The sequence below is a fragment of the Centruroides vittatus genome, unplaced genomic scaffold, assembly GCF_030686945.1.
Source record: "Centruroides vittatus isolate TY-2023 unplaced genomic scaffold, ASM3068694v2 contig_943, whole genome shotgun sequence".
Classification (NCBI taxonomy): Eukaryota; Metazoa; Arthropoda; class Arachnida; order Scorpiones; family Buthidae; genus Centruroides; species Centruroides vittatus.
This window is the reverse complement of record NW_027122626.1, coordinates 963071-986992: the sequence shown is the minus strand read 5'-3', so window position 1 is coordinate 986992 and position 23922 is coordinate 963071. Positions and strand designations below refer to the sequence as shown.

Genomic DNA, 23922 nt, shown 5'->3' with positions numbered 1-23922 from the left:
ATATGATTGAGAAAGAGTCACCTAGACTTGATGGCCTCGCTAAATTTTGGCACTACCTTGGATGCTGGTCCAAGTGTATTGCCGAAATTTAGCAAGGCCGTTGAGTCTTTCCAAGTCATGACAAGTATCAACATAAATAAATATGTACATGATATTGCTAATATCAAGTGGTTGTTGTATTCAATAGGTAGAAAAGCAGCATCAAAACAAACCAAGATGGGCAAGTATTTTAACAAATTGTGATATCAAGTGCTATTGAGCATTCATAATTTGCCTCTTGTGCTTAGAGTATATACAGTTTCTGTTAGCTTTATTGTACACACATACAGCATAACTTATGATCTTGTGACATTGTATTTCTATAGAATAAAGAATAGAGATCTCAAGAGACTAAATACTGTAATTTCAAGTACAGGTATTTCTTATATGTAGATAGATAAATAACAAATATTTTCTTGGATATGTGAGAAATTTGTTGTTCTTGATATAATGGGTTCTTGGAACAACATGATTTTCAGTGGCCTGAGCAATCCATTAAAATGAGATTCTACTGTATTAATAATTATGATAAATTATGATCTTAATTTTAAATTCAGAAGCATGATTTATTTTACTTATAACTTTTGTCTAGATTTTTAAATTTAGTAAATTTGTTGTTGTGATGATTTTGTCAATATAAAATATATTTTTACAAAATAGAAAAAATATCTAGGAATGTTTATTTTTATAAATATCGTATATAAATGTAAAATGGTATTGCTTAAATATCAATACAGAAATTTTATTTATCATAACTTATTTAATATTTTTGTTAATGTAATCTATTATTTCTTTTAAAAAAAAACACTCAAAATTAATAAACTTGTCTTTAGGGTAACAATGATTTTATGTTGATCTTGTTTTCTGATGCACAATCTTTGAGTTTTAATTTCAATTTAATAAATCACATAGAAAAAAGCTTTATATCTTTTAATAAGTAACCAATATAATGATGAATCAAGTTATTGAGTTATTGACTATTCAAGATGCAAATCAACATAATTCATGTATATGTTGTAAAGCCATAAAATTTTTTGCTTCAAAATATAAGATAATAATTGAATTTTCTAATGACAGCTGTATAATTTGATGAACTAGTATAAGTCTCTTTAAACCGAAATAATCTTTAATGGTAGACTATCCCACAGCCTTTACAGGCTGTGAACTCCTTTATTGTTTTTCTACAGATGCATTTCAGGCCAGTATTTTCTTCCTGGTCCCTCTTCAGTGCCTAAGTTCTCATTATATTTCTTTACACTTTTACGGTACTTCTGTGTTCCATTCATATTATCCTCCAAAAAACTGCTGTTGTTTCTTTGACATAAAAAACAAAATATGCTGACATAAAAAAGAAACAATGGCAGTTTTTTGGAGGATAATATGAATGGAACACAGAAGTACCGTAAAGGTGTGAAAAAATATAATGAGAACTTAGGCACTGAAGAGGGACCAGGAAGAAAACACTGGCCCGAAATGCATCTGAAGAAAAATAATAAAGGAGTTCATAACCTGTAAAGGCTGTGGGATAGTCTACCGTTAAAGATTATGTCGGATTAAAGAGACTTATACTAGTTCATAAAAATATAAGCTTAAGCTCCTTTTCAATTGTTATCAAGTCTTGATGGAATGAGTTGAGTCTCTTGAGAAAAGACCACCCATCCACAACGTAGTAGAGCACACTTTATTTACTAATGTGGTACGAACCTAAACGGTATGAGAATTAAACTTGTGTGTATTGCAAAATGAATTTCCTAATAAGGAAATCCACATAATATGCTGAACATCAGTAATGTTTGAAAACATACTTTATGTTTTGAAACAAAAAAGATTTAAAGCTTCACAACATATGCACAAATTATGCTGTTTTTGTATCTTGGATACTCAATAAATCAAAAACTGTCCATTTTTTAACTTTATGCCTGTGGAGGCTTTTGTTCAGAACCACTAGAACTACAAAATATCAAAAATTCAACCAAATCATCAAGACTCATTTCTCATAAGATTTGTGCATAAGTATATATTTTTAATGTTATATTTTAAAATATTTTAATAATAATTTTAATTTTTAATAAATTGATTTTTCTGAACCTTCACAAAGCTGGTTTTAAACAATTAAATAACTTCACAAAACCTTCAAAAGTACCAGCACAATAATACATTTAATACCAAATATGTTGAGACAAATGTTTTCGATTCAATTAGGATCTGCTTTAGGTCATTAATGTTTGAAAGAATTAGAATGCAGGATGTTTGAATTTAAATATTTTAAAATCGTTGGAATGGTAAAGCCTTATAATATATATACAGCAAAAATCACATCTAGGTGTTAACATTAACATTAAAACTAAAATAAAAATTAACAAATACATTTTAAAATCATATGCAAATTAATTGATTTCCTATCTTTTTAATGTTGCTGGGATCATCGAAAAAGGATTGCCAGGCATGTGAGATATTTGTCTCCTTCTTAAAACTGATGCATTCCCCTTTAGTCCGGCTTTAAAAATTTCCAGAGCCTCTAAAGTTTTGATTTGATCCATGTGAAAAGCTTGTACATACAGAAACTTGGACTGCCTATGGGCAGCCTGCTGTCAGGGGACCTATACAAATTGGTGATATGCAACTTGGAACAGAATGTACTACCAACATTCCTTCTGGAGATAATCACATATAAGAGATATATAAATGATATCTTGATCATTTGGAGAACCGAACCAGATATCAACAACTTTATACAATGCATGAATAATAACCCATATGGTCTTACACTTAACATAGAACAATGCAGCGACAATCACGCCCACTTCCTAGACCTGAATATCTACTTTAGAAATGGCCAGATCAAAACAGACATTTACTATAAACCAGGATACTAGCCATAATTCATACCAACCACTTCAAATGATCCTTATAGTTGCAAAATAGCAGCGTTCAGAGCCCTTACAAAAAGAGCCTTCACACACTGCACATGCATAATTAGTTCAAGACAAGAATTAAAACATATAGAGAAAATAGTGGCTACACATGGTTACCCTAGAAAAGTGGTACAAGGTTTAGCAAAGAGTTATATTAAAAGAATGAATGAACACACCACTTCCAATCTTAACAAGGGTGATAATAAGGATTTTGACTAGTGGCAAGCATATACTAATTGATTACGACTGGGGATTAAAAGCTTTATACCAAGATATTGCTACTCGTAGAGATTGTTCAATAACATACATGTGTAACCCGTCAGTATATAAGTTATTAAGAAATGGCAAGGATGTTATTAACACCTACAATGCACCAGGGGTGTATCAGGGATGACAGACTTCATAGGGATCTTGTGTACATTGGTTCAACAGAGATCCCTTAAAAACGGCTGGCAGAACATAGATATGATATAGAATACAAAAAACAGACCACCGCCCTAGCAATATATGCTTCTGAAATGGACATAGAAGCTAAACTACAGCAAGCCAGGCTCATTAGACTCTCTCTTCACACAGATCAAATCAAAACTTTAGAGGCTCTGGAAATTTTTAAAGCCGAACTAAAGGGGAATGCATCAATTTTAAGGAGACAAATATCTCACATGCCTGGCAATCCTTTTTCAATGATCCAGGCAACATTAAAAAAATAGGAAATCAATTAATTTGCATGATTTTAAAATGTATTTGTTAATTTTTATTGTAGTTTTAACATTAATGTTAACACCTAGATGTGATTTTTGCTGTATTTGTGTTATAAGGCTTTACTATTCCAACAATTTTAAAATATTTAAATTGGAACATCCTGCATTCTAATTCTTTTGAACATTAATGACTTGAAGCAAATCCTAATTTGATTGAAAACGTTTGTCTCAACATATTTGTATTAAACATATTATTGTACTGGTGCTTTTGAAGATTTTGTGGAGTTATTTAAATTGATTTTTATTTATTAGGTATTTGGATTTTAAAGCCTCAATATGTACATGACAGTTTTGAAGCAGGAATTTGGTTAAAGGAAAAAAAATATGAATGGAATGAAAAAAGTTATGTTGAAAATAAAAATATTTCTTTGAATTTGTATTCTGCACCCAAACTGTGTAGAAAAGCAGCTCAATCACAGGATGCAGGAATGTTTAACAATTGGAAAGTAGTCATTTTATTATCAAATAATAAGAAGAAAAAGATATATTCCAGGTGAGAGTAATTTTTAATAATAATTTTTTGTAAGTTACTATGAAAAGATAAATATACTGATTCTGATAAGAAATATACTCGATAATACTGGTCAAATGAAAGAACTCATGAGAAGTGATGCAAGGAGTTTGGTAACGTTGAGTCAGTGATATCTGACTAACTTGTCATACAACACTGACTTCCAAATGTATATTAGCTCATTATTGTTACTTGAATGAAGAGTTTAAGGCAATGATTTATGCAAAAATATTCTCAATCATCTGTATTTTTATAAACACAGATGTTTATGTTTACAAACTTCTTCAAACAGGCCCTTCTGGTACATGCGAGGCCCTGGGCCAAGAAAAACTTGGAGGCTTCTTTAAGGAATTTGTAATGGAGAGTTAATGTTCATAAATTTTTTCAATTAGCTTTCTCTGCTAAACATTTTTCAGTTTTTACATTTCTTTTAATTAAAAGAATTTATTACGGTAACTAATTATCTCATCAAATAAAATTTTTGAACTACTATTAATTAAATGTACATTTATTTAATAATCAAATTTTTATTCAAAAATTTTACATGTGAATGTTTGAGTAAAAATAAGTAGCCTAACCAGGAAATATACTTACCGACATATCGTAATTTTTTTTTTTAAGATTAATTAATTGAATTGAATTTGATAGTTAAAATTTTTCATATCAGTACATACACTTTTAATGACTTTGATAATAGTCAATAATTTGAATACATAAATATTGAGTCTGATTTATTAAACAAATTAAATTTCAATGATTTAGTTAATTACTTTGCTGAAAAAAATATAGAAAAAAAAATACTTTAGATTCATTGTCCATTGTTAACTAAAGTTAATTCTAATTTCATTTCTTAATTTAAGTTGTCAGAAAAACGTGTTTCATATTGTTATATTTATGTTTAATAAAATTTATCAAACATACCTTATGATTGTTTATTGTTTATAATAATTTTATTACTTGTTTCTCTGTTCAGTTTTGCATATTTTGAGGTCTCAAATATTAGGAGGCCCCTGGGCCCAGGCTCGGTGGGCCCAGGCTCGGTAGGCCCACATCTAAAGACGGGCCTGTCTTCAAACTGTCTATGGAGTTTGTAACAACTTTTTATTCACAACAACTGTTTTTCTGAGAAAAGATTAGACATTCAGGCATACTTATAAATTATTCCAATTAAATCTTTTGGAGATATTTAGAAGTAAAGCTAATTAACATCTTGAAGAGACTGAATTTGCTTACTGTTCTTATTTTATTATTATATACAGTATTACTATTTAAATTTTAGTCTTATAAAGTCAGAATTGTCCTTGAGTTTGTTTATTTATTTAGAGTTTCAAATGTTATCAGTTGAGTCCGTAGTAAATAAATGTTCAAAATTTCTTTCAATTTGTGTATAATTTGTGTCAGTAACAGGCATACTTTGCTCACAGAAAAGTGTTGCCAAATTTTTCGTGCTACAGCAGTTCTGTTGATCATTTAATATATATTCAGGGTGAGTCAAGTCCCTTGCACCATTTTCATTCCAAAAGTACTGAAGATATATTAATTTTGTTAATATAGTTAAATAAGAAGTCATTTATAGAGTATTTGATGGGACCTTTTTGTTAACCTTGAAAATAATTTTCAAATTCAACAACAAAAACTAAATCTCCGTGTAATCTTTTGACTCACTCTGTATATTACATGATGATGATAATTTACTTATTATAATAAAGATTTCAAGTTTTACATTATTAATAGCTAAGTACTGTTTTATTTCAATTTAAATCATAGAACTGGATTATATGTGTATTTTTTTTGTTCATACATATTGTAATTTTGGTTCTTGTCAGAAAGAAATTAAATTGATTATTATATAAAGAAAACCTTTCTTTTTTATCTTATGTTCTAAAAAAAATTAATAACAAACAACTGAATATATCTTTTAGTTTCATGTGTAGAATTAATGGTTTAGTTTCTGTAATATAAACTAATTTCAGATCCATTTCAAAACACACCTCCATACACAAGTTAATTGGGGGAAAAAAATAGTTTTTATTCATATCACAAAAATCTTTCAGATTTTCTCCATTAAAATCAAACCTATAACAACCTTCAAATTTCAGAACAAACAAAAATATATTTTTTTTCAAATTGATCAAACCTCAAGTTTTTTTAATGTTCCACAGAAAAATGTTCCAATTTCATGGTTACATTGTTTACCTTACATGCTCACTCTGTGGGCTTTGTCCACTTGTTCCCAATATAGACTAATAAAAATTTCATGATGATTTAACCCACTGCAAGGGGCCATCTTCCTTTGGACCAACCTCCACTCATTTTGCTCCCTTTGTGCTACTTCCCACAGGATGGGCAGCCAACATTTCTATCTCCATCACTTCACTTCTCCATTTGGTTCTAACTGTCTTATCTTCAGTTGCTTTGCTTTGGTTGTTCCATGCCTACCCCTTCACTTTGCTCATTTGTTCAAAAATTTTGTGATAATTTTGAGTTAAGTCTTTTATATGTATAGAATAGATTTTTCTGTGTAGAAGAGATACTACTATTGATAATATCAAAGAATTTTATTCTTGTTAGAGGCTTTATATATTAAAACATCTAATGTGTGCAATGTTTCCTTACTCAAAATATTGAATATTGTGTTATTTCATCTGAAAAATATAGTCTTTCCAAAATTTTTATGAATGAATAGTAATATTTTTTTATATTATGAATATTTAAACCATCCAAACACAACATTTGAATTTGAATCAACTGAAAAGGCTCAAGTTGTACAGTAAATGAACAAAAGTGCTCTTGATTAATTATTTTAAGCATTTTTTAATTTTAAAACAAACTATTTATTATCATGGATTATGTGAATTATTTTATTTTCTTTTGATTAATATTGTCTAAGTATATTGAAAATGTACAGTACTTTGTCTTTATTTGGTTGGATTTATTTACATTGTATTACATTATTATTATTATTACTATTAATTTTTAATTTTAGAAATTATATTTTTCTGTTAATTTATTCTGTTAAAATTTAAATACTAGTATGTTTATATTTTGTCTATATCTTTATCTAATATAGGATGTTGAAACAAGGAGGAGCAAAAGTTTTTAAATACAAACAACCAATAACAGATATGAATTCCTTTACTAGTGAACTGACTCATGTTATTTTGGAGAAAGAAAATGAATGTGATGTCAAAGAATTCCTGAAATCCAACATTCTTTGTGTTACTCCTGAATACATTCATAACTACTTGCTTCTGGTATTTATTTTAAATAAATTATTAAAATATTTTACTTTTATTAGAAATAAAATCAAACTAAGATTAAATCTCCAATAATCAAATTTATGTTTATCCATGTTCTACTCTTTAGAAAGCTTAAATAATTACATTACATATCTTAAGTATTTTCAAACCTTTCAACTCATCATTAAAGAGGTACTTTTAATTACAGAAGAAAATTTAAAAATACTAATTAGAACACAAACTCCACATATTATAAAATTTTTATAACAAATGTTAACACCATGAGCTGATGAATTCTATGTATGTGCCACTTGCTGGACAAAAGTTTATAGAATGAATATTCAAGGAAGTTTTGTTGTGTCTTTAAGATTTGATATGATGAATTTTATGGATGTTGATATGTTGAACTAGAAGTAGCAGTAAATTTTAGAAGATTAAAGGTAGTTGCAAAAACAAAGGAAAGGACAATTAGTGTAGATTTCCTTTTATTAATTGGAAAATTTTGTCATTTTTATAAAAGTCCGTAAAGATAAAATTTATCGAATAGAATGTATGTAGGATTCTTTTGCTCATGTAGTTGGCATTTATTAGTAAGATTTTAGAATGTGTGTGATTTTAAATGTTTTTAGTATTCTAAATTGTATTTTTAAATTTTCTTTCATGAATATACACTCTTGATGATGAACTTCAAAGCACTATGGATTTTATAAAACTGATTAAATTCACCAATAAAGCAGAATATAGTTAAATAAAATTAAACAAATAAATTTTAAAATTTATTTATTTAGATTTATTTCAGTTAATATTCAATTTTATTATTAAATTTAATTTGCTAATAATACTAAATTTTATTCTCATTATTATTTACTAATATAGCATTACAAAATTAGTATGTTGAAAACTGGTAACTGTTGATATAGATGAATATTATAATAGAATAAAAGCTGTTGTCTAGTCTTGCTATAATTTTTTTTTTCTTTGCTATGATTAAATGATATACACATTTGTATATCATACAATTTTGTAAACATAATATATAAAATTCTCATAATTGTAGTAAATAATAAAACATAAGTGTATTAATAGAATTTAATTACCACAAAATCAGAGGCTATATATTAGCAGTGGCTAAACTTTCTCAAAGGTGGGTCAAAATTGAATTCAAAATTTAGTAACTCCAAATTAAATATTTAATTTGAGAAATTAAGAAAATAAAGTAAAAATTTGTTTTTTATTTAACTTTTTACTCTATACAATAAACTCTGTATAAGAGAAAAGAAGATAATAATATGGTTATAACAGAAACAAATATTTTGTTTAACGGAAATCTACTACTGTTTATTTGATAATTTTTCTATCTGTATTCATAATTAAGACTTCACCACAACTTTAGAATCCTACTTTCTCACTACATCATGTACAGGATGAGTCAAAAGTACCTTGCACACTTTTCATTCCAAAAATACTGAAAATATGTTAATTTTTTTAATGTTACATAGGATGTCAGAGGTTTGATTTGGATTTCCAATCAACACATTGGTTAAAAATTTGAATCAAAACCAAAACATTATGCAGTAAAGCCAAATATAAATTAAAGTTACTGGCTACATTCCACCTTGCAGGTTGTCATAAAAAAAATCTTTCACATTGCATATAACATTTCACAATCTTGGGAATTGACACATTCTTCTTTTATGGAGACTTCATGAATTTCCAATATTTCTATATCCCTTATTTTTCTTTATAGACGTTTTAAATTAATTTAGCATTCTCTAGATTTATCCATTCCCCATTACCCTCGATTCCATGGCATATCAGGCTAAAACTATGATTAGTTTATTGTGAACAATATTATAGTTGTGTTCTTTGAGTCTTTCATTTAATGATCAATTCATGACATCTATGTATACTAGTCTAGGCTTAAATCTATTATTATAAACAGGAATACTGTAAACTGGCGCTCTTTTGACATCAACTTTATCTTTATTATCACATAATAATTTGTACACTGTTAGGTTACAATTGTAGTTAATGTTTAAGTAGTTAGTTCATGTTAGTTCTAAACTATTATAATTATTAAATTTAGCAAGAGATGGCACCTAACGCCTAGCTCTAGTACCAAATTATGTTATAAATTATTATTATTATTATAGCCGTTTCTAGCCCGATAATTCGGCTTTGGTTGGTGTATTGCTTTAATGTATATCGGGTTAGCTGATGAAGTTTGTTTATATAATGTTTAAGTATTTGGCTATGTCTTTATAAATTTGAAATTTAAGTTGAGGATTTTAATCCACTACCACATGCCTGAGTCTAGATTGAGTTGTTTGTTCAATAGTGTCGTCCTTGGTGGGTCTCCTAAGATGTTCTTTTTAAGCTCTCAGTTTTTGGAGTAACCATGCAATATTGCAATGTTTTATATGTGCTCTATTTCTTTTCAGGTGTCCTTTGTATGTGATCAATGTATGAAGGCCCTTTTAATTAGCAATCTAAACATCATCATCTTATATGTAAAGGCTCATTGGAACATGCTGGAAAAAAATAATCATGTTCCAATTACCCCTTTACATAAAGATTTCTTTTAAGAATTTAAAAATTAATACTGACTGAAAGATTAAATATTTTGGAAATATTCTGCCTGGTAGAGAATCTTAACAAATAATTTGAATCTTGTATGAAATCAAAATTAAAGGAATTTGTGTTGAAATACTTATCACAAGTACTGTATCTTTTCTGTGTTAGGACATTAGTAATTTCCACTTTCAATGATGCTTCGTTTTCAAAGTTTTTGTTTCAAAATTTAAATGTGAATTTTACTGTACTGTACTACATTTTGTAATTTTTCTTTATTTCAAAATAATTTTTAAAAAAGTATTATTATTTTGCATAAAGAAGAAATCAGAAAAATATATGTCAGATGAGAAACTATTTCCAAAAAATTGAAGTATTCAAGACTTAAGCAGCTAATAATTTTATTATTGCTTTATTTATCCATTTGTAATTTGATTTAAATCTAAGTAAGAGATCTTCATATTGAAGGAATGTTGTTAATTGATTCTGTATGATATACTACACAGTATATGTTAAGAAAAACTGACAATCATAAAATATTGTTAATATTTTACATAATTTTACATAACACCATATATATTATATAATACAATACAGTACATCAGTTAGTGATACAGCAATGCACCTGAATTATAGACCATAAAATGCTATTGATTGCTACTTGTAAAAACAAAAATATTAAAAATGTAACTGATTATTTTGAAGAAGCAAAGTGGAAAGGCACAGTCAAATGGTTGAGGCAGATAAGGCATTAGTCTACTATTCTGGGGACTAGGAATCAAATCCAACCATGCAACACCAGGGGTTGTATTCTGGTCATTGCCTCTTGTCTTCTTGAGAGATCAGTGCTCCCAAACATGATTCTAGGTGGCTATTTCTCTCTAAGATTCTCTCTCATCCAAAGAAAAGCAAATAGTTACCTTTAGACTGGTCTTTCATCTGTAGCTTCAATTTTGTTATATCTAATATGGATGAATGGATGTTATATTATACAGTTGTATTGGAGAAAGTTGTCCATCTCAGGAAAGAGTATTCTGAGATAATGCTTTGATATTTTTTTAAAATGACCACTTTACATTTTATTTGGTAAAGTCACTGACTACATCATCATTTTAATGATTCTACATCAATTACTAAACCATTGGATAAGCTGTTAATCCTGTCTGTTGCTTTCAGCCATCAGTCTCTCAAAGTATTTTTTTGAAATATTGCCATGTAATTTCTTTTAATTAACAAAGAGGATGTCACTACATGCAAGTCATGTAATACTTAGTACTAACACTTATTTGGTAGTTAAACACATACTGTTTACCCATCTAAGAGAATATTTCTCTACTGTCAACATTTTTATTTTTTCATAAGAAAGTAATACATGGAATATTTGACAAGAAGAGTGAAGGTGTAAAGTACTGATGTCACTGTGTTAAGACAAAATATTTTGTTGTGATTGCTATTTATCGTTTTTTTTTTTTTTCATGTGGAAGTTTACTATGCTAGAGCTGTTCATTTTTCTCTCTTAGAATGTCATGTTTTTTTGGCATCTTTGCAAACTCCAACTTAGTCTTTAACTCATCAAAAGTTTGGCAAGTGCTGTTTTTGGAGGGGTTATATTGCCAGTCTCTTTCTGTGAAAAAGTTTTCTGTAAAAATCATAAGTGATTGGCTTCTCAATAGATTGTTTATACATATCATATGTTTTATTCATCATATAGCCAACTGGCAAATACTGCTTGCTGCTCTCTTTCCAACAATAGTGACTTTATGAAAGTCATTATTATTGGAAAGAGAGCAGCGAGCAGTATTTGCAGTGAAAAATATTTTTCCCCTTAATGATTCTATGTTTGAATTTCTGTGGTAGACTAAGTTTTCCTCTTTTGTCCAGCATTGAAGAATTTGCAGATAATTCTTTTTGCTGATACAAAATTCTTGCATACTCTTACCTTGACTACTCCATCAATTGGTAAGTGGTAAGAATAAGGTTCTCTGTTTTTCTGTGGTGGTACTTCATTTTCTTGCAACCTTTGGTTTTTCAAAGTCAATTAATCCAGATAGAAAAGATCTTCCTGACACAAGACTTTTATGTTCCAGTATTTTGCAAACAAAATCTGTTGTGCTTTTTCACTAACTTTGCTGATGCAGTTCACTCCACATCTTGATAATCTCTTGAAATGACTTGCTCTTAGGTCCTTACCACTTTCAGTTGTGTAAGCTTCTTCACGTTATGCTTTGATTTTTCTCTTTCCTGATTTTCCTGCTCCTTGCTTTGGTCTCATTTTCTGCATCACCATGGATGCTTTGCCACTGTGGAGTTGCCTTAGATCTCATGGGTCTATCTTGCTATTAGTTTCACTGCTGGAGCCTTCAGTTTTACATTCATAATTCGGATCCGAATCACTATCATCCATGTCTAGATCTGATGGATAGTCTTCCTGCAATAAACATACATGTAAATGTTGTCTGATGAAAATAATATGGAACACCTTTTACAGAGTTGTAAATGAAAAATAAATTAGGAAAACATGTCCTGAAAATAATTATTTACTGGTAAATTAAAATGGTAAGAATAAAATATATCACTGTGATTAAGGTATTCTGTCTTATGGGATAAAGATTAATATGAATCTCCAGCTTTTCAGTTGTCAAATGATGCAGAGAATGAATTTGTCACTCTCTGCATTATTTTTTACTGTTGATAGTTGTTGTGATTGAGGGGTAGAAATGTTATCGATGTTGTCCTGCTAGAAAAAATTAACTTGTTCACCACAGACTTCCTTCTTGTATTTATAATGTTATTAAATGTAAGAAAGTTAGACATAAGCCTATAACATAATATTATTTTCAAGCCAGTAACACAGGAAATTATAACTGATTCAGTAATCAAGCCAAAAGTAGTAAATTGCAGTTTTTTATTAACGCTCACCAGAAATCTGTCAATCGTTATGTCCAGATTAATAGCAAGGTTGAGGCCAAAGTTTTAAATGTAAAAACGTGTACGTTGGATGTTCAGTGCCCGCTTTCCTGTAAGCCTAGAAGTTAGACAATGGTGTTTGCAAAGTCAGTGGAATCATGCTCGACATTCCAAACACCATTGTCAAACTTCTAGGCTTACAGGAAAGCGGTGCTGAACATCCAACATACATGTTTTTGCGTTTAAAACTTCGGCCTCAACCTCGCAATAATTATTACTACCACCAGTGGTTTGATTTAGTGGATGTGTAGGACTGAGACTGAGGAAGACTGCCCTGCTGCATGCTCGGTGCCATAATGATTCACTTTATAGAAAGAGGCTGCAGTTTTTTCCGTTGGGGTTGATGTGAATTTACGAATGTTGCTATAATAATTTTTGCAATGGTAATCTAATAACAATGATAGAGACTATTGTGTTAAGAAGTGCCAAAATTACCAGTATTTCCTTCCTTTCCACAGACTTTGAATAAGGGGAGGTGCACAAGTAATTTTCCTCGTCAGTTATTACTTGTGATTAATATTTTCATGTCTAAATCCAACAGTGAGAACGAAATAAAATAATAATAATTATCTCATCATCAATCATTCAACACATTAAGTGCGATAGGCAGCCATGTTGGAAAAGTACAGTTTTAGTTAAGTGTTAACGTGTTTCATAAATAAATATATTAAAATAATAAATGTTTAGTAATCATACTCTTGTATATAAGCGATTTCAAAGTTGTCATTATTATTTTGACAATAAAGCATAAATCAGGAACATAAGGCAGCGACATTAGTTAAGGGCATGTCAGTCTTGACCTAGCTGTAAGGGGGAAAAAAAGGAAAGTCACTTATCTTCTTTTACCCTCTGATAAAATTATCAGAGGGTAAAAGAACGCAAGTAAAAAGATATATATCGTTTTACATGCCCTGTTTTACCCACTCACACAGCTTAAGCTGTACCACTTACAAATACAATACTGTGTAAACTCAGAATCAATAAAAGGTGACTTAGGCCCTTTTACCCCTGAACATCGATTTGTTCTCCTCTTCTATCTTATCAACATGTACAAAGTGAAGCTTTATTTTAAATGTTGAAGAAAATTTTTTCGAATGCATAGAAATTGAACTTTCCAAAATGTCCTCATACTCCGACGATATACTTTAAACAGTTCTTGTAAATTCTATTTAATTTTGTAAGAGAACGAAACGTTTATTTTTCGAAGGTCATGCTTACAAATGATTGACAAGGTCCCAGATGTCGCTGTCCCGTCGGTTGGGAGTCAGTCTCTAGGAGTTTTCGTCTTGCGGTGGTGGAGTCCCGGGCGATGGCGAGTTGGAGTTCGGAGTAGAATAGATGCCCTGGATAACGATGAGCTAGGCACTTATTAGCGGAAGCATGGAGAGAAGAGACGACCAAAAAGGGTATTCTCTAGAGCAGTGATTCTCAAAGTGGGGGTCGTGAAAAATATTTGGGAGGTCGCTGAAAAATTGATGCCAGATCAATTTTTTTCAAATATTTTATAAATTTACTATGGATTCATGTTTAGAAATAATAGAAATAAAAAATATATAAAATAATTTTTACTTAAATAAATTGCACATATAAATAATAAAAACAATATAAATATTTAACTACGAGCCTAAATATAATAATCATAAATTTGTGCGCTATTGGGGAATCCCCCGAGTTCCACTCTCCGCCTAAACTATGATAGAACAACGTTGTCATTTGGAACGGTGTTTGCTAGCAGCGTTGCGTCTGTAGGCAAGTCGAGTTAGAAATACAGTAGAGAGTCGTGTCCGAAAACTGAAAGCGTTTCAGTCGGCAAATTCGAATTTCCGCTAGTGCTGTGGCGCTGCAATATTTGGCTGTCTTGGGCTACTTCAATATTGTTTTAGTTGATATGCGTATTTCGCTGGCAGCACTGGCGCGACCGTGAGAGGGTAATTAAGGACGCGCCAGTATTTGAACCAGACTTTTTTCCCGTCGTGAGCGGTAAGTATTTCTTGTTTTTCTGAGGACTGTGTTATGGTGAATCGGAACGTTTTGGGACTAGATTAACTTCCGAAATATAATTTTTTTTTGTTTTTATATTTTTCAATATATTTATTTTGTTTGTGAAAAATAAAAAAGTAATTTAAAAAAAATTTCGTTAATCTTAATATTGACAAAAATTCAACGCAAAGCGACACGCAACGGAGAGAAATTTCAACATGGGATAGATTAATTAAACAAAACAAATTAACTCTTCCTGAATTTAAATTAACCCCCTCCCTCCGGGATGTTTTTCTACACATACTCATTCTTCGGGGTCCTTTGAAATTTTTAAGTGCAAAAGGGGGTCGCGGACCAAAAAGTTTGAGAAACTGCTCTAGAGCAGGGATGGGCGACCTTTTTCTATGTAAGGGTCGCATTTCAAAACTTTCGAACTGACGCGGACCGCATAAATGAAAAAATAGTATTAAAAAAATGTCGGTAAATCACAATTATTTATTAATATATAATTATAAATTAGCATAGGTATACTTAATTTAGCTTCTGGCACAGATGTAAACGTAATATATTGGAAACATTTGGTTAAATATTAGTCACTGCTAGTTTAAAATTAGATTCCATGTGTCTGTTAGCCGGTTTCTTGTTTTAATTTTACTAAATTTATTGCGGAAAAACTATTCACATACATAAGTTTTAGAAAATAACGTTTGAATTTTTGCTTTATATTTCCTTAAGCTGGAAAAATTGATATACTTATTCATATTTTATGATACGCGGGTCGCAAAAATATTAATGCGGGTTGCCCATCCCTGCTCTAGAGGAAGCTTTTTTTTGTCCTTGACGGCGGAGGTTTTATGAGTTTTTCGGGATCGATTCATTTCTAATTGGTCGGGCTTTCCCTTTCCCGCTCCCCTATTGGTCTCTTACCTGTTTCTAGGTGAAAATTGAGACTAGTTTAGGTCACGAGAAAGGTCTGCCCGGGATGGTTTATTCGACACCATCCTCTCTCTCGACTCTGATCACGCTTTATCGATGACCAAGACACCTACGCTCGTTCTTTTACATTCTCGTTTCGTTTTACCTTATTGCGTCTTAAGTTTTAAATATTTTCCCTTTAAATTTTCTTTTATTTTAAAACTTTGCTTTCCCCTCTATTTTTTTGAGCGACGATGTCAAAGTCTGGTGTCGCCGACTCGACACTTATATTACTTGTTTTCTCGGTTGTTTGACTTGATAAATTTTACATTTCTCCCCGATTTTCCTGAATTGAAACTTAATTTGATTTTGGTTTCGGTTTTGAACTTTTATACTTTATGGCTTCCGTGTATGGCAGTTTTTTTATTTTCCGTCGGTTCGACTAACACTTCATCCTGTTTTTTTTTCGGTAAGGTAAATCATTCGAATCTAGTTAATTACAACTGTTAACGGTTTGATTTTCTGTTTAGTGAACAGAGTAAGTGTTGTAGTTTATATTAGATTAATTTTTTTCTGATTTGCATTTTAATTATTTGGAAAGGTTAATGAAATAAAGTTAGTTAAGCGTTCTAATTACAGCCTAGGCAGGCTATATTAGGAACCAAGTAAGCTATAGGCCTATAATAAGAACCGCATTTATTAAATTGTGTTTTTATGCAATAAATAAATTACCGTCAACTTAATTTAGATAATAGAGATGCAGATCACAAAACAACGTAATAAATTCTTTTATATTAAGTTACTTTCTCGGAAGTATGGCAATCAGTCAAAAAAAATGACCTCCCAAGAATTTTTACATTTTTGGACTCGTGACCTTGAAACGTCGAGAAATGTGAGAAAAATTCGGGGATTTTTTTGTATGTTTGTTTGAGGGGACACTATTTTGTTCACCCTTGGAAGTTAAAAGCTCCTGTGCTTTTCGTCGAAATTTTCTGAAATTTTACAGGGAAATTTGTATTAAGGGTATTGATGATATTAAATTTTGGTAGTTAAAGGTCGAGGGGATGGGGAGATTGAGGAGGTCGTGTCATATCTCGAGTGGGATCGGGTTTAATGAAGATTTTACTCATTATTAGCATTTACAATTTTTTTTAATATAAAACTGATTTCTACCCTCAAAATTAAGCTTTTTGCCATTTTAGAACTATGAAATAATACAAAAAGTTAAATAAAATTTTATAACAAATAGCGCCACACACGAAGTTTTAAATAATGCCGGGAAAGTTACGCAACTCGTTTCTGGAATTTTTTTTTTTTTATACAGTAGACTCTCTTTAATTCGAACTCCGAGGGACGGCCTTAAACGGTCGTGTTCCAACTGATTTGAAATGTTTTCAAATTTTGATTCATTTATTTTTAAAATTAATTAATTTATTTTAAATTCGAAATTTAAATTTTAAAAATGGGAAGATGATAATTTAGTAATAAGCATTCATGATTCGAATAACCTGGAAACGGTACAATCGAGTTCGAATCACCGAATTTTACATTGATTTAAATACGAATCAGCTGGGACTAGTGTCCAGTTCTAATTAAGAGGAAATTCGGATTAACGAGAGTTTGTACTGTATTTTGTTTTCAAGTAAGAGTTTCAATTTATTTTAGGAATGACGATTTTTTATTTTTGATTCTTAAGAAATAAATGTTTATTTTAATCATAATTTGTTGGTTTACACATAAAATATTATGTGTAAGACTGTTAATCCCTGTTCTTTTTATGGTTTACACATAATATGTGTAAATCATAAAAACAACAGGCATTTCAAATTTAGCCTAATGTACACTTTTTCGAAAATGTTTTATTTTTGACAATTCTAAAGAGTGGATCACATTTCGTGAGAATTGAAGAGAGGAGAATGTTTCTCTATTCTATTATTCTCTTTCTATAAGCGTTCATATTTCAAAAGAACGAAAGAGAATCGCGAATACGCTTTCGGTAATTGCAGTTTAAAATGAGACTTTGAAAGTGTAGCGAAAGTGAAACCTGAGACGTAGAATTTTTAAAAAATTAGAGTATATTCGATTAATGAAATCGAGAAGAAAAGAGAACGGAAACTATTATTGACTCCCAGCGAGTGAAGCGAGCAAGCTTTTTGGCAGTGAATGAAATTGACAAATTGCTGAAACACGTTTTACGAAGTAATGACTTGACCGATTTGAATGAAATTTTGCACATTGACAGAAGTAGCAAAATGGCATACCATGACAGAAGACTAACTTTAAAATTTGAACTATCCGGGATCAAAGGTCATCCCCATGTTAAATCAACGGAAAAATTTGCATTGTAAAAACTGGGGTTTCTCAAACGGGATTCCGGGATCCAGGTTGTTTTTTTATCCTGCAAATTTCTTAAAAATTCACTTTTTTCTTATTTTACGTTAAGGTTGAGGAAATTTTGCAAATAGAAAGTATAATTAACTCATAAACTGTCAGAATACATTTGTATTTATTAATTTTAAACCTACTTATTAGTTTTTTTTAATTTTTGCTCGTTATGGCACGTTACAAATGGTCAATAATCAATACGTAGCTTATTTGTGGCAGGACTCTCAAAATTCTTTACCAGTAATATCTGGAATAATTGTGCTTATGCTGTCTTAATTTTTAACCATGCCCAGTAGCTTCAATGACTGCGTAACGCCAAGTTGTGCAAATTAGGCAAGGATACAAACGAGTACGAAGTCTGCAAGTATGAAGTTTTTCTTCATAACCTGATTATTAAAGACAAACGAACTGCCGAATTGTTGGGCTATGATGTTTCTATTAAAGCAGTGGAGGTAGACAAATCAAAAATACTAGAGAACAAAAGAAATACTATAATCTCGAAAATGAACTAGAAATCTTCCAGGCTACAAGTGAAAAACCATAATATCTGTCTTCTCTTAAATGCATTAAACACGATTCCAATCACATCAATTGAATAGGAAAAGGCATTCTCGGTAGCAAGACTTTTCATTACTAAAATAAGAATTAGATTGACTGATCGGAGTATCGACCATCTTTGCTTTTTAAAATCTTATAAAAATTTACAATATTTTGTATTATATTTTATTTAAAAAAAAAAACAAAAATTACCTTCTAAGTTAGAAGTTTGATCCGTTTTTTTTTTTTTTTTTTTTTTTTTAATTTTCAACTCAATTCAAAAACATTTTTGTTGTTGTTGTATGCAGTTTCCAGCAAACTTTAATAAATTTTTTCTATTTGTGAAAATTTCTATGTAATTCAAAGGTAATTTTTAATATATATCTTACACAGCATTATTAATATGATTTTGGAGGTTACAGAACGTATATTAAATTACTTTAAAAAATGAAAAATAATTACCGTATTTTACGGACTATAAGACGCACCTGAATTTTGGAGGCAATTTTTCAAAGAAAAAAGTGCGTCTTATAGTCCGTAAAATACGGTATATCATTTGATTTCAAGATATTTTATATATCTTAAAAATAATTAATTTTGTTCCGGGATCCCGGGAAACAGTTCACTTTTATCCCGGAATCCCGGGACAAGCAAAAGACCGGGAAATGAGAAACCCTAGTAAAAGCGTAAACGAGCGTGCGCTATCCGACATTCGAAATACGGCGTAGCTCTTTCCAATTTATTTTAATGCCGATCTTTTTCCATTTTTCTCGAAAAATTGACCATATATACCTATATAAGTTAACGTATTATACTTTGTACAAAGTTTATTAGCGTTAAGGAGGTTTTATAACGAAGAATTCACTGCTAATGCAGTGTGACAAGTCGCTTTAACTCTCAAACTCCTAATAATCTAACGTGAGTTCTCAAGTCGTTGCTGCGCTTCAGTCAGGGACGAATGGCAGTAACCTAGTCCTAGAAACGATGGCAAAGCGAACACAGGACAGTGCAGGCGAAGCGAAATCAGGAACTTCGGCAAGGACGATGGCACATAAAACAAAGGGATGAGGCAAGGGTCACTTTGGACGTTACAAATGACAGAAATCCGCTCTTCGTCTTTGAAATCCGGGGTATTTAAGGGATTTCACCCCCAAATTTCCTTCTCCGAACGGTTCCTACTCTCTCTCGTCGTTTCTCGATTGATCGCCTCCATTGTTTCCAAGTGGAAATAAGATCGGATCGGGTCACGAGAAAGGTCGATCTTAGGTGCTCAACCCGACACCATCCCTCGACTTTGACCGGAAGATATTGATTGAACTTCGAAACCCGCGTTCGTATTTTTGATCGTTATGTTCTCTATTCTGACATTTTGGAATGTTAATTAACTGTCGAACGCGGCGTTTTCCTTTCGTCAAACCTTCCCGCTTCCCGACTCACAAGGGAACTACTAAAGTTTGACTACTAAAAATTTTCATATTTGTGTTAATAGTACGACATTTGCTATTAATCCTGATTAACACTTTTAGTAAACATTACAAATTTAATATAGAGTTTGTATACTTTTAACGTAATTAAACTAAATTTTATTAATTCTTCTCTCATTTTCGAAAATTCCAGAATTTATTCTAAATGTAATATCGCTGTCTTCCTCCGTGATCCTTTCACTACTAAAAATTTGCATACTTGTGTTAAACTACTATCAAATAGTACGACAATTGGTTGCTAATAACTTTGATTAACATTTTCAGTGAATACTACAAATTTAATATAGAGTTTGTATACTTTCAACGTAATAATTAACTAAATTTTATTAAAATTTATTAGAAGACACTCCGACAGTTCCCTTGTCAGTTTAACTTCGATCCTTTGTATACGAGCATCAGTGTCAAAGTTTGAACTCTCCGGTCTGACCCTGATCTATTGCTTAACACGTGTCCGAATCTCACTCGGGACTCACATTGTTTACTTTCGCGTCGCGTTCATTTATTACAATTTCTTTCTTTCTTTTTAAAAATATTTTTAACTCGATTAATAACAGGCTCGGACTCGATCTGAATCCTCACACTAGTGACATACAGTGGCGCACTCTCCAAAAGAAAAGAAAAAAGAACAATAGAAAATTTTCCAAACATCTTTTTCTAATTAAAATTCATTTTTTGCATTTGTATTGTGTAATGTTTTTTAATTCTATACTACCAATGAATTAGCGGCCACATAAAGTGAGAATTTTATTGAATTCCGCATAAAAAATGTTTTTTCCGCTCAGCTACGCTCCCCAAGATTAAATCTTGAGGGTGCCAATGGTGACAAATTCTGTTCTCTATTTAGTGTCGTTTTCTCTTTTCTATTCTCACGAAGTATGAACCGGCCTTGTGTCCAGGGCTGTTGTGTCGTTAGACCAAGCCCGATCCGACTCTTAGTCATAGAATTTTAGGTCTGCCTCCGGTGCCTCCCTTTAAATAATAATTTAAAAACATATTTTGATTATATTAATCCATAATAGGATTTCATTACTACCAAATGAATCACCATACTATTTTTAAGTGAATCATCAGTCATTGTTGTTGAAAACGAAAATATCCTACTACTAATCGTCTTTTCAGAGTTTTTCATTATCACCACTGTCATTTTTATTTCCAATCATGTTGACACAAAATTTTTTCCATCTGTAGTTATAATAAAATATTCAAAAACACTAACCCAGTGTTTTCTTAGCCTTTTTAAAGGTCTTTTTGGCAATAAAAATTTAGAATTAGCTAGCATATAATGTATTCGAATATAAATTTCTGGAAAGAAAATCAACAGTAGTTAGTGATATTTAAAGATCATGAAGTAGTGAAATAGCCATAAAATAAGATCTTGCATTATAGGAGGTTAACGTTCCCACTAGAAACTTAATAGCGAGGTTGAGGCCGAAGTTTTAAACGCGAAAACGTGTACATCGGATGTTCAGCGCCGCCTTCCTGTAAGCCTAGAAGTTTGACAATGGCGTTTGGAATGTCGAGCATGATTCCACTGACTTTTCAAATACCATTGTCAAACTTCTAGGCTTACAGGAAAGCGGCGCTGAACATCCGATGTACACGTTTTCGCGTTTAAAACTTCGGCCTTTAATAAGTAGGAGTTGGTCCATTTTTACTTATTCCGACTCCACAGCCCTCATCCAATACAGTATTGTAGTCAGATGTTGATTTTTTCAGTGATACATTAATAGTGGTACCAATGAATGATGCATAGAATTTTCTTTTTGGCAAGTCCAGTTTGTTAGGAACAAGTGTTAAAGTTTAGTTAGACCATAATAGGACCATGCATTTTTTTTCAATTGTAAAGTGGATGGATACTACAAAATCTTAGTGGATAAGGTGTTTTAGGCTGTAATTTTAAAAAAATTGTAGACCTATAAATTCCCACTGTCGGCTTTCCGTCCATCTGTCTTTCCTGTATCTCAAGAACGGAGTTAGATAGATGAAAGACGATATCAAATATGGAAACATTAGAGACAGGAGGTCCCGATTAACTTCCGGTAAAAACCGGAAGTGACGTTATTTCAATTCAAAACTTCCTTAAAAGCAGTTAATACATAACCGGCACGACTCCATTGCTAACGGAGAAGTATGATGTACAGGGGCAATACACTACTAATTTGAGGTGGAGAGAATATATTTTAAATGAAATAAATTAAAAATTGCAGCCCGGCATTGTGACCATGTCACAATAAATAATTGGTCGTTAGAATTTTCATTATATATAATTTTATATGTACAAAATATGTCGCATCATTCAATATTTCGTTTATATTAGAATAAGATTTTAAAACGTGTAATACTGTAATTAATTCGTTAATTTATCATCTGGAGTTTTTCAACACACGCCATGTCATTGCCGGGAGCTGTAATTATAGTTTTGAAAAACATATTTAACATTTCCCCCACAATCAGTGTAGTAGTAGTAGTACGTATAGTTGATTCGGGTGAGAACTAAACATTCTGCGTTCTGTATATGTATGTATAGTTTAAATTTTATAACTTAACTAAAACTGAAATTATACTATTTAATAAGTTATGTCTTGATTGGTTTGAATATGTTAAAATGACGCGCACAAAGTTTGAAACAATGAAATGATTACGATATCATACAATCTGTCATACATCCATATTTTAACATATTCATTATGTGTAGAAATAGAGTAGGATTTATAATTTTATTATTATAAATATGAAAATAATTTTTAATTTCTATATAGATTCTAATTATTCAGCATTAAATGCTGTTCCTAATTTCGAAATTATACTAATTGTAAAAGTAGATTATTGAAGGATCGTAATCCGAATTTGATTCGAATTTCTGTGTAATATTTTTAATTATATAGGTTTGATTTTATTCGTATACGATAACGCGACACGTGGGCGATCTGCCGAGGGGAGAAATCCTTCCGGGGAGGTCTTTTATGGTAAACTAGCCCCTATTTAGGTATTACTGTACTAACGTGAAGAATACCCGTTGTCGAGGCGCGAACCCATGAGTGGTTTTATCCACTGGGACACTGTTGGGCGTAATTATACAGACTTTAAACATTGTTTAAGGACAGAATAAAATTAGATCACGTTATTCATCATGAACTTACTTTATATCATATTTTTACTTTTTATTCTTGATATAGTATAAAACATATGCAACCGAACCGATAATCATAACAACAATAAAGAAATGGATATTCATTCTATTTTTCCATAAATGAATTCAATGCAAACAAATAAATTTTGAGTATAAAAGCAATTTTTATAAGAATAATATATACACACGGTAAATCACATTATATATTAAAACCTTTTCATCCTAATAAAACTTATATAAAAAATAAAACTTTTGCAATCTCTAGAATAAAAGTTTTTATGAAAAATATTTTGTAATTTAGCGACGAGTGTTCGGGATGGTGTAGCTATATTCTTTCAAATGGTTTCGGAGGAGCTCATGTAAACCCTTCTCTATGGGTAGCTTTGGGGATCTTGATTTGTCCACGATCGGCCGTATTTGTTTGCCTGGTTTATGGGTTTTAGCGTAGCCAAATGGCATTGGTATCTCAGGCGATTGCATCGTGGCAT

The 23922-nt window shown here is 31.0% G+C and overlaps 1 protein-coding gene across 4 annotated transcripts in view; it reads left to right on the top strand.

Annotated features, from left to right (window-relative positions):
* Positions 1-23922, top strand: part of LOC136985018 (SMC5-SMC6 complex localization factor protein 1-like) — a 386884-nt gene that overhangs the window by 4893 nt on the left and 358069 nt on the right. For all 4 annotated transcript variants that reach the window (XR_010882270.1, XM_067282201.1, XM_067282200.1 and 1 more), the window contains exons 3-4: positions 3968-4208; positions 7297-7480. Coding sequence is in view for 3 of the 4 variants with exons in the window: in XM_067282201.1 (XP_067138302.1) it covers positions 3968-4208; positions 7297-7480 (425 nt within the window). In the remaining variant the exon portion in view is untranslated. The remainder of the gene's footprint in view (positions 1-3967; positions 4209-7296; positions 7481-23922) is intronic.